Source organism: Oncorhynchus gorbuscha, linkage group LG02 (assembly GCF_021184085.1).
Source record: "Oncorhynchus gorbuscha isolate QuinsamMale2020 ecotype Even-year linkage group LG02, OgorEven_v1.0, whole genome shotgun sequence".
Lineage (NCBI taxonomy): Eukaryota > Metazoa > Chordata > Actinopteri > Salmoniformes > Salmonidae > Oncorhynchus > Oncorhynchus gorbuscha.
This window is the reverse complement of record NC_060174.1, coordinates 19,557,395-19,569,705: the sequence shown is the minus strand read 5'-3', so window position 1 is coordinate 19,569,705 and position 12,311 is coordinate 19,557,395. Positions and strand designations below refer to the sequence as shown.

General features: G+C 46.0%; 1 protein-coding gene across 1 annotated transcript; it reads right to left on the bottom strand.

Annotated features, from left to right (window-relative positions):
* Positions 1-1,991: 1,991 nt before the first annotated feature.
* On the bottom strand, positions 1,992-5,075 carry LOC123998632 (sphingosine 1-phosphate receptor 4-like). The gene is made up of 2 exons (XM_046303689.1): positions 4,960-5,075; positions 1,992-4,170 (listed from the first exon to the last, which is right to left on the bottom strand). The coding sequence occupies exon 2, from the start codon at positions 3,985-3,987 to the stop codon at positions 2,782-2,784; it is 1,206 nt and encodes a 401-aa protein (XP_046159645.1). The 5' UTR covers positions 3,988-4,170; positions 4,960-5,075; the 3' UTR covers positions 1,992-2,781.
* Positions 5,076-12,311: the final 7,236 nt, after the last annotated feature.

The window sequence follows — 12,311 nt, the reverse complement described above, 5'->3', positions numbered from 1 at the left end:
TCAATATTTCAATAGCTGCTGTATGTTTCTGCATCCTAGTCTGGAACTTTTGATAACGTGTATATGTCCATTTCTATGCATATCTCATCAGTTGGGAAAATACTCAGAAGTTATGTAGTTCAGAGGTCACTGTTGACTGAATTTATGCTTCTGTGACTATTGCTGCGTTCAAATGCTATTTGGAACTAGGAAACCCCAAAAATTCCAACTTGCTAACCTGGCCAGAAGAGTCAAATACAGAGTATCAGAATCAACCAATAGGAATCTCTACCCAAAAAACTTACTCAGAAATTCGTAGTTCCGACTAGCACATGAAAGAGGCATATGCAAGCAGCACTGATGAAACCTGCTGTTGGATGTGAAGCAACATCTTCACAGTTCACACAAGCACAGTTCTTCACAGTTCACACAAGCCCCTGGTAACATGTCTTATTGGGGGCCTTGGGTGCAGGCGGGGGGCTGATACTGAAACTCCTGACCTTATTGAAACGGTTCCTCAGGCTACTATGCCTGGTGCTGCTGGTCTCCTTGGACACGAAGGCATCAGGGTGACAGAGGCCTGCCCTGAGGCAGCACAGTTCACACAGCACAGTTCTTCACAGTTCACACAAGCCCCTGGTAACATGTCTCCACCCTGAGGTAGATGGTGGTAATTGCTTATGGGAGTGAAGTGTTCATTTCGTTTGACCATGTAGTAATACAGTACAACAACAAGACAGATATTATATGATTTAAAAACATTTATTTATACATAAGATGTACTGTGACCATCAAAAAAATGAATAAAACTCTATAGTTGTGTACAATACCTACACTATATATACAAAAGTATGTGGACACGCCTTCAAATGAGTGGATTTGGCTATTTCAGCCACACCTGTTCCTGACAGGTGTATTAAATTAAGCACACAGCCATGCAATCTCCCTAGACAAACATTGACAGTAGCATGGCCTTACTGAAGAGCTCAGTAACTTTCAACGTTGCACCGTCATAGGATGCCACCTTTCCAACAAGTCAGTTCACCAAATTTATAATAATAATAATATAATATATGCCATTTAGCAGACGCTTTTATCCAAAGCGACTTACAGTCATGTGTGCATACATTCTACGTATGGGTGATCCCGGGAATCGAACCCACTACCCTGGCGTTCCAAGCGCCATGCTCTACCAACTGAGCTACAGAAGGACCACAAATTTCTACCCTGCTAGAGCTGCCCCGGTCAACTATAAGTGCTGTTATTGTGAAGTGGAAATATCTAAGAGCAACAACGGCTCAGCAGCTAAGTGGTAGGCCACACAAGTCCACAGAATAGGACCACCGAGTGTTGAAGCGCGTAGCGTTTAAAAATTGTCTGTCCTTGGTTGCAATACCTCACTACGAGTTCCAAACTGCCTCTGAAAGCAATTTGAGCACAAGAACTGTTTATCGGGAGCTTCATGAAATGGGTTTCCATGGCCGAGCAGCTGCACAAAAGCCTAAGATCACCACGCGCATTTCCAAGCGTCGGCATTGCTACTAGGTGTCCACATACTTTTGGTCATGTAGTGTATGTCTTTGTATCTATGTATAAATCTTATTGTATTCTCAAAAAGATCTAAAAACAAAAATTGATTTTTAAATCTCAGTTCTAGTAAAGCACTGAAAAAGTGCACACAGCATATAGACCTCAATGACAGAAACAGGTCATCTGTTTTGAGGCTCAAACAGTGAAACAAAATAAAGCTTCTATAATGCTTCTTTTATAAGAAATCTTGAACAACTCTAAAGTGTTTTTGTAATGCATAACATAAAATAAACTTTATCAGTATGTGCCACGTCCTGATCTGATGACAAGGCAAAAAAATGAACAAAACTAATTACAGAGAAAACAGTTATCCTTGTATCAAAGCTGTATCATGGTTGTATTATGGCTGTATCAAGGCTGTATCTTCATAGTTGTATCAAGGCTGTATCTAGGCTGTATCAAGGCTGTATCATGGTTGTATCAAGGCTGTATCTTCATAGATTCTTCATGGCTGCATCATGCTTGTATCTAGGCTGTATCTTCATAGTTGTATCATGGTGGTGTCAAGGCTGCATCAAGGCTGTATCTTCATAGTTGTATCAAGGCTGTTTCTTCATAGTTTCTTCATGGCTGCATCATGCTTGTATCTAGGCTGTATCTTCATAGTTGTATCATGGTGGTGTCAAGGCTGCATCAAGGCTGTATCTTCATAGTTGTATCAAGGCTGTTTCTTCATAGTTTCTTCATGGCTGCATCATGCTTGTATCTAGGCTGTATCTTCATAGTTGTATCATGGTGGTGTCAAGGCTGCATCAAGGCTGTATCTTCATAGTTGTATCAAGGCTGTTTCTTCATAGTTTCTTCATGGCTGCATCATGCTTGTATCTAGGCTGTAACAAGGCTGTATCTTCATAGTTGTGCCAATGAGATACATTTTCTACTACCCTGTTTTGAAAAATGCTAGCCTTGTGCTAGCGGGCTTTCTCTAAATTCCAACACCCGCACACAGACCCACACCCACAGACCCGCACGCACGCACGCACACACACACACGCACACACACACACACACACACACACACACACACACACACACACACACACACACACACACACACACACACACACACACACACACACACACACACACACACACACACACACACACACACACACACACACACACACACACACACACACACACACACACACACACACACACAAAGAGAGCTCTCTTTCGCATCTATGTCTGCCCCAGGCAGCCCTTTGTGGTCTAACCGCTCGACACAGACAGGCAGCTGGTGGTGGAGCTGAGGCGGCTCTTCTTGGGGGCCTTGGGTGCAGGCGGGGGGCTGATACTGAAACTCCTGACCTTATTGAAACTGTTCCTCAGGCTACTATGCCTGGTGCTCCCCGTGCTGCTGGTCTCCTTGGACACGAAGGCATCAGGGTGACAGAGGCCTGCCCTGAGGCAGCAGCAGCACAGCAGCCCTGCGATGGCCTTCCTCAGCTCTGTGCTACCCAGGGCGTAGATGACAGGGTTCAGAGCAGAGTTGAGCACGGCCAGAGCAATGACCCAGTCGGCACTGAAGAGGGGCGCACACTGCCGCGACACACAGAAAAAGTCCAGCAGCAGCAGGGCGAACAGAGGGCCCCAGCACATGATGAACACACCCACGATGGAGATGACCGTCTTCAGGAGCCCCAGGGATCGCTTGCGGCTGCGCTGGGATCCCACCTTGGCGCTGCTGCGCACGTGGCAGTAGATGGCGCCGTAGAGCACACCGATGGCCAGCAGGATGAGGGAGAAGATGAGCAGAGAGAAGAAGATGTAGCTCTTGGAGTAGAGCGGCAGCAGGGTGGAGCAGCTCTCCAGGCTGCACACGCAGTTCCATCCCAGCAGGGGGAGGAAGCCGATGGCGAAGGCCAGGATCCAGCACAGCGCCACCAGGCCGTAGATACGACATGTCTTCCTGGCTGACTTCTGGTGCAGCGGCTTCATCATAGCGGTGTAGCGCTCCACTGCTATCAGCAGCAGGCTGAAGATCGAGGCAGCCAAGGTCACAAACATCACCCCTTCCCTGAACAGCCACAGAGCTGGGCTCAGTCTGAATGTATGGCTGCCAGACATGCAGATGTTGACCACGTAGGCCGCCCCAGCCAGCAAGTCACTGAGGGTGATGTTGGCGATGCACACGTAGACCCAGCGGTGGCTGTTGCGGATCCTGGAGAGCACGGCCACCAGGACCAGCAGGTTCTCCAGGATGATGAGGATGCTGATGAAGAGGGAGAGGGTCGCGCCCAAGCTCAGGCCACCTTGGCGGGGCCCGCGGTGCTGCAGGCGCCCTGTGTGGTTGTAGTGCTCCAGGATCACATTGTTGCTAATACTGCTTCTACTGCTGTTGTTGGTGATGCTATTACTCCAGAGGTACAGGTAGGGGCAGGAGGTTGAGGAGCTCAGGGAGGACATGGAATCCATGGCTGGGTTGTGAAGAGCTTGATCGGGCTGTGCTCGTTTCGGCTGGGCTTGGCGTGTCAGAAAATGGCTGGATTGGGCTGGATAAGGCAAGACTTGGATACGTGTAGAACTCCTGCAGTAGGCTCAAGGCTCACTCAGGCTAACACACTCTCTCCACTGGAGCTCTGCTGTCTCACAACCCACCTTGCAAACACAGGGAGATATTTGATATGAAAAGATGTGTGATAAGCAATAATAATGAGGTATAAGCTGTTTGTAGCGCATGAACACCAGGTAATGAAAATAATATATTTTGTTGGTATATTGCATAGTTTATAAATTCATTGTGAAAAGCTGGAAAATAAACTATTTTCAGAAAATGAGATAAGAATTTGTCAGTTGACCCGACCTCGTAAAACTGCATGCCTCCACTAGCATGCGTTAGGGCCATTTAAACCTCTATGGTGCCATTTAAATCTCTCCGTACCATTTAAACCACATTGTGGTTAGCTAAGAGGAGCAGACAGCTGCAGCCAGGAAGGGGATTTAAGTTCAATCTGCACGTGAAGTCAACATGTTTGAATGTCGTAAACCTGCTATTTCAAAATTCCTATTATTAGTGATAATTGAAAAACTGTGTTCCACTCTGGAGTGAAATAAAGATTACCATATTATATTTATTCTTCCTTTTTAGATTTTATAAAACAATTTCCATTTAAATTCCAAGATTTTTCCTTTTTTGCTAAATTTGTGTTAGAATTTGTTGCATGTGAGCAAAAGCTTACATGGCCACAAATGCCTTGCAAATGTATTGCTACAGTTACATGTAATATATGTAACCATACACCTGGCACTCCATTCCAAGTTTTTTTTGTCATCTAAAATCACTATCTAATTGTATAATTTCATATGAATAACACATGAAGTGAAGAGAAGTTGTGTATAATTTAGATTTTAACTAAATAAACAGTTGTTACTTAATGTGTTACTTACATGTGCAGAGATACTGTTGGAAGTGATGCTGTGTGGAAGGCCACCCCCTGTGTGGGCTGATAGAACACATCTGCACTACTCTATTGAAGAGACGAGGAAGGAACTTATGGTACCACACCCATAAGGACCCACACACACACACACACACACACACACACACACACACACACACACACACACACACACACACACACACACACACACACACACACACACACACACACACACACACACACACACACACACACACACACACACACACAAGATGCAAGAGGTTATTGACACTGATGAGCTGTTTCATCACTGCTCAAGAGAAAACACACTAATTGTGAAATGCTTTAGAACGTGACCATTCAGATGGATGCCATCAATCAATGTGTGAATTGATCATTTGATATGGGCTAATCCACACTTCCATGAGGCCATCACAATACAGTTTTGTTGATTGTTTGTTGTAATTTTCCACATACTTAATCTCATTGACGTGAACACTTTTCCCAACACTTGAGCCATGTTTTGACCCCTGCAATACTTTAATCCTACTGCCCAAGTTACTCCATGATGATTACAGGAAGTGCCGGTCACAGTGTTTTCCTAATACATGTATGTTGAAGTGATTGGAGCAGGATGTTTTCAAGGACATGTTGCAAGATACTTTTTCTACTAGAAAGGCATCAACCCAGTGTTTTTACTCAATATTTCTCAGAAAGAAAAAGATTATCCTGACACGAAGAAAACAGGAACCTACTGATCAGATGTGTAAAGGGGCCCCTCCCTTTGGTTCCCCTACTATAGATGTACAGCTATGGTTTCACACCTCACTTCACCCAGCTGTGACAGACCACAGACCTACCAACAACGGCCTACTTGGCCTACTTACCACCCGGTGAGCCCCAACCACTTACCATAACTGACCAAAGTCAACATCACACACTCAGCAAAGAAAAAATCACTACTGATTCAAAAAAAATGTGCTGTCAATGATAAACGTTAAAGCACACTTCTTCCTTCAGATCAACTACTTCTTCCAGCTGAAGCGTATCTGCAATCTCATGCTTAACTTGACTCATGGTGAGTCATTTAAGGAAAGTGAGGCCACAAGTTTAAAGTTTGTATTGTCACATGCACAAGTACAGTGAAATGCCTTTCTTGCTTGCTCTTTCCCAACAATAAAGTAATCAATATCTGTAGTTTATTAAAAAAAATATAGAAAAAAAAATCAAGTAGCACAAGAAATAGAAATAAGAAGAACACAAGAAAGTAAGTAAGCTATATTGAGGGTCAGTTCTTATACCATGTTTACAATGTGCAGGGATACTGGAGTGGGAGGGTTATATACTGTATGTACAGTATAGGTGCATCAGGATATACACAAGAAAAACAACAACATAAAACACAACATGCAACTATTTCAAAGATTTTAATGAGTTACATTTCAAAAAAGGAAATCAGCCATTAAAATCATTCTAAATTCTCTGCCACCTGCTCTGGTGGACAATCCTGCAACCTCTCTCACAACTTGTGTTGTGTGACAAAACTGCACATTTTATAGTGGCCAATTGTTGTTCACAGTACAAGGTGCACATGTGTAATGATCATGCTGTTTAATCAGCTTCTTGATTTACACACCCGTCAGGGGGATGGATTATCTTGGCAAAGGGGAAATGCTTATTAACAGAGATGTAAACAAATTTGTACATTTTTGAGAATTAAGCTTTTTGTGTGTATAGAGAATTTCTGGGATCTTTAATTTCAGCTTATTTCAACACTTTACATGTTGCATTTATATTTTTGCTCAGTATATGATAAACAAAGTAGCAGCAGCGTATATGATGATTGTATGTGACTGTGTGTGAATGTGTGTGTACAGTCAGTATGAAAGTGTGTGTGTATTATGTGTGTGTGAGAAAATTAAGTGAGTGTGTGTTGGAGTGTGAGTGTGTGTAAGTGAGTGTGCATAGAGTGAGTGTTTGAGTGTGCAAAAATTAAATAGAAAGGTCAATGTAGATACTTGTTGCTCCGATTCCACTTGCCGTACGGAAGCAGAGAGAACAGTCTATATCTATGGTTTAGATGGCTGGAGGCTTTAACAATTTTCCGGGCCTTCCTCTCACACAGCCTGATATACCGTGCATTCGGAAAGTATTCAGAACCCTTGACTTCATCCACACTTTGGTGCTTGACAGCCTTATTCTGAAATGTATTAAATTGTTATTTTCCCCTCATCAATCGACCACAATACCCAATAATGACAAAGCAAAAACAGGTTTTTAGAAAAAATCAATATTCAGACCCTTTACTCAGTACTTTGTTGAAGCAACTTTGACATCGAGTACAGCCTCAAGTCTTCTTGGGTATGATGCTACAAGCTTGGCACACCTGTATTTGAGGAGTTTCTCCCATTATTCTCTGCAGATCCTCTCAAGTTCTGTCAGGTTGTATGGGGAGCATTTGCTGCACAGCTATTTTCAGGTCTCTCCAGAGATGTTCGATCGGATTAACGTCCGGACTCTGGCTTGGCCACTCAAGGACATTCAGAGAGTTTTCTCAAAGCCACTCCTGCTTTGTCTTGGCTGTGTGCTTAGGGTTGTTGTCCTGTTAGAAGATGAACGTTTGCCCCAGTCTGAGGTCCTGAGCACTCTGGAGCAGGTTTTCAACAAGGATCTCTCTGTACTTCTCTGTTCATCTTTCCCTCAATCCTGACTAGTCTCCCAGTCCCTGCCGCAGAACCCCACCCATAGCATGAAGCTGCCACCACCATGGTTCACCATAGAGATTGTGCAAGGTTTCCTCCAGATGTGATGCTTGGCATTCAAGCCAAAGAGTTCAATCTTAGTTTCATCAGACCAGACAATCTTGTGTCTCATGGTAAGAGAACTTTAGGTGTCTTTTGGAAAACACCAAGCTGGATGTCATGTTCCTTTTACTGAGCAGTGGCTTCCATCTGGCCACTCTACCATAAAGGCCTAATTAGTGGAGTGCTGCAGAGATGGTTGTCCTTCAGGAAGCTTCTTCCATCTGGAGTTCTGTCAGAGTGACATGGGAGGAAATCCTCGATGGGAGAGGCCCCTGGGCTAAACCAGGGGAGTGTAGCCGCCCAAAGGTGGAACAGGTGGAGGCAGCGAGGAGAGCAGAGTCAGCCGGAGAGAGTAGCCGGCGATATGTGGGAACACGGTTGGCAAGGAAGCCTGAGAGTCAGCCCCAAAAATTTCTTGGGAGAGGGGCTCAAGGAGAGAGAGGCAGAGTCAGGAGTCAGACCTGAGCCAACTCTCCCTGTTTATCGTGAGGAGCCAAGGAGGAGACCAGAGCCGGTGTTGGAGGTGAGCGAAGCAGAGACTGAAGGAGTTAATGGGGAAATTGGAGGAGAGAGAAATGAGGGAGTTGCTGTGTTGGTGCTTTTTGCATGGAATTCGCCCGACGGAACGTGTCAGAGATTTGATGGCACCTGGGTCAGCGCTCCATACTCGTCCTGAGGTGCGTGTTAGTCGGCTGGTGAAGTTGGTGCCAGCCTCACGCACCAGGCCTCCTGTGCACATCCCTAGCCTTGCACGTCCTGTGCCAACACTGCTCTCAAGATCTCCAGTACACCTTCACGGTCTATCCCATCCTGTGCCACCTCCACACACCAGCCCTCCGGTAGCAGCTCCCCGCACCAGGCTTCCTGTGCGTGTCCTCGGCCCAGTACCACCAGTGCCAGCACCACGCATCAGGCCTACAGTGTGCCTCGCCTTTCCTGCGCTGCCGGAGTCTCCCGCCTGTTCAGCGCTATCAGAGCCTTTCTCCTCTCCTGCGCTGTCGGAGTCTCCCGCCTCTCCAGCGCTGTCGGAGCCTTTCTCCTCTCCTGCGCTGCCGGAGTCTCCCGCCTGTCTAGCGCTATCAGAGCCTTCCTCCTCTACAGCGCTGCTGGAGTCTCCTGTCTGTTCAGCGCATCTAGAGCCTTCTTCCTCTACAGCGCTGCTGGAGTCTCCTGTCTGTTCAGCGCAGCCAGAGCTGTCAGCCTGCAAGGAGCTGCCAGTCTGCAAGGAGCTGTCAGCCTGCATGGAGTAGCCAGAGCTGTCAGTCTGCAAGGAGCTGCCAGTCTGCAAGGTGCTGCCAGCCTGCATGGAGCAGCCAGAGCTGCCAGCCTGCATGGAGCAGTCAGAGCTGTCAGTCTGCATGGAGCAGCCAGAGTTGCCAGTCTGCAAGGATCCGCCAGTCTGCTAGGATCCACCAGTCTGCCAGGATCCGCCAGAAGTGCCAGTCAGCCAGGATCCGCCAGAAGTGCCAGTCAGCCAGGATCCGCCAGAAGTGCCAGTCAGCCAGAATCTTCCAGATCTGCCAGTCAACCAGGCTCTTCCAGATCTGCCAGTCAGCCAGACTCTTCCAGATCTGCCAGTCAGCCGGGATCTGCCAGAACTGCCAGTCAGCCAGGATCTGCCAGTCGGCCAGGATCCGCCAGTCGGCCAGGATCCGCCAGTCAGCCAGGATCTGCCAGTCAGCCAGGATCTGGTAGATCCATCAACCTGCCTGAGCTTCCTCTCACTCCTGAGCTTCCTTTCACTCCTGAGCTTCCTCTCACTCCTGAGCTTCCTTTCACTCCTGAGCTTCCTTTTACTCCTGAGCTTCCCCTCAGTCCCGAGCTTCCCCTCAGTCCCGAGCTGCCTCAGTCCCGAGCTGCCCCTCAGTCCCGAGCTGCCTCAGTCCCGAGCTGCCCCTCAGTCCCGATCTGCTCCTCAGTCTAGTGGGGATCTGGGTGAGGACTACTAGGCCATGGTCGGCGGTGAGGGTGGACTATCCAAGGACGCGAGGAGGGACTAAGACAGTGGTTGAGTGGAGTCCACGTCCCGCGCCGGAGCCGCCACCATGGACAGACGCCCACCCGGACCCTCCCTATTGTTTTGAGGTGCGTTCGGGAGTCCGCACCTTAGGGGGGGGGGGGGGGTTCTGTCACGCTCTGGTCGAAGTATTTTGTGTTTATCTTCATTTATTTGGTCAGGCCAGGGTGTGACATGAGTTTTTGTATGTGGTGTGTATGTAGTGGGATTGTAGCTTAGTGGGGTGTTCTAGGTAAGTCTATGGCTGTCTGAAGTGGTTCTCAATCAGAGGCAGGTGTTTATCGTTGTCTCTGATTGGGAACCATATTTAGGCAGCCATATTCTTTGGTTGTGTTGTGGGTGATTGTCCTTAGTGTCTTGATGTCCTTGTGCTGTGTTAGTTGACACAAGTATAGGCAGTTTTCGGTTTTCGTTTCTTGTTTTGTAGTGTTTTTTGTATTGATTCGTGTTACGTTTATTTGATTAAACATGGATCGCAATATACACGCTGCAGTTTGGTCCGACTCTCCTTCACCATTAGAAAACCGTTACATGGTCACCTCCCTGACCAAGGTCCTTCTCTCCCGATCGCTCAGTGTGGCCCGGGAGGCCAGCTCTAGGAAGAGTTTTGATGGTTCCAAACTTCTTCCATTTAAGAATGATGGAGGCCACTGTGTTCTTGGGGACCTTCAAGGCTGCAGAATTTTTTTTGTACCCTTCCCCAGATCTGTGCCTCGACACAATCCTGTCTAGGAGCTCTACGGACAATTCCTTTGACCTCATGCCTCGGTTTTTGTTCTGACATGCACTGTCAACTGTGGGACCTTAAATAGACAGTTGTGTTCCTTTCCAAATCATGTCCAATCAATTGAACTTTCCACAGGTGTACTCCAATCAAGTTGTAAACATGGAAACAGGATGCACCTAAGCTCCATTTCAGATCTCATAGCAAAGTGTCTGAATACTTATGTAAAGAAGATGTTTTTGTTTCTAGTTTTTAATACATTTGCAAAAATGTCTAAAAAACAATTTTCATTTCATCACTATGGGGTAGTGTGTGTAGATTGATGAGGGGAAAAAACATTGAATTAATTATAGAATAAGGCAGTAACGTAACAAAATGTGGAAAACGTCAAGGGGCCTGAATACTTTCCGAATGCATTGTTGAGGTACTAGATGGCAGGGAGCTCTGCCCCAGTGATGTACTGGGCTTTCTCTACCATCCTCTGTAGCACCATACGATCGAGGGCTGTTATGCAGGTGAATGAGGACCCAAAAGCGACTTGGCGAAAACAGAGTCTTTAATCCAGTAAAGTAAATATACAATCATAAAGCACAATTCCACTCGTAATGACGAGAACAGACTGGAGACTCGATCATGAACTGCAGGTTGCCTCGGGAAGGCACTTGAACGTAGCAGACTCAGACACCTGCTCACCACGCAGCATCTGAGGGAAACACGACACGACAGGGCGATACACAGACACAGCACGGTGAACAATAGACAAGGATCCGACAGGGCAGAAACGGAAAACAAGGGGAGAAATAGGGACTCTAATCAGGGAAAAAGATAGGGAACAGGTGTGGGAAGACTAAATGATTGATTAGGGGAATAGGAACAGCTGGGAGCAGGAACGGAACGATAGAGAGAAGAGAGAGAGGAAGGGAGAGAGAAAAAGGGGAACGAACCTAAAAAGACCAGCAGGGGGAAAACGAACAGAGGGAAAAGCAAAATGACAAGATAATATAAGACAAAACATGACAGAGGGCAGTGCAGTTGCCATACCAAGCAGTGATGCAGCCTGTCAAGATGCTCTCGATGGTGCAGCTGTAGAACCTTTAGAGGATTTGAAGGCCCATGCCAAAGTGGTTTGATTTAGATCTACACATTCTCGTTTAATGAATCACCTCTCATTTAAATGAGCTTTCTGCCACTGAATAATGCAAATAACAAACCCAATGGCCAATTAGCTGAATAATATTTAGACCTCACCTGTCTTTGGGTCAGCCAAGCAAACAATATAAACACTGTCATAGTAAAGTTAGTTTTAATCTTCCTAGTTTGACCTACATTTCAGTGTAATAAGGCAAAAAAAATCACAACATCTCATTTTTCAATAAGGCTGTAGTGAAATCTTGCATGCTTCAATAATCTTCTAGTAAAATAGGTGATACATAAACCTTTTCTCAATCAAGTGATGCTACAGAGGCAGTATCAGTTTGTGGGCCTGAAAAAACTGTCCAGAAAAGGTAACAGAAAACAACCGCATCCTTGGCTGTCAACACCCATAACTGTTGAAAACGCCCTTTCTCTGAAAATACAACTAAAACCACAATGTGCATAGCGTAGACTACAAGGAAATGGAAACTATGAACTTGTTTACATTCCTTCCCACAACATTCAGCAAGTTATGAAACATTTGTATTTTTATATTTAAGTATGCACAATATGCCAAATAGAGTGGAAAAGTTGCCCTTAACCATAGATAGGCTACAGCAGAATAATTATATTTTCCCCTCTCAATAATGATTAAGGTTAGGATTAGAGGTAGGGTAATC

Excerpts from the sequence above, each read along its gene's own strand:
- LOC123998632 (XM_046303689.1), bottom strand. The coding sequence starts at position 3,987 with ATGGATTCCATGTCCTCCCTGAGCTCCTCAACCTCCTGCCCCTACCTG.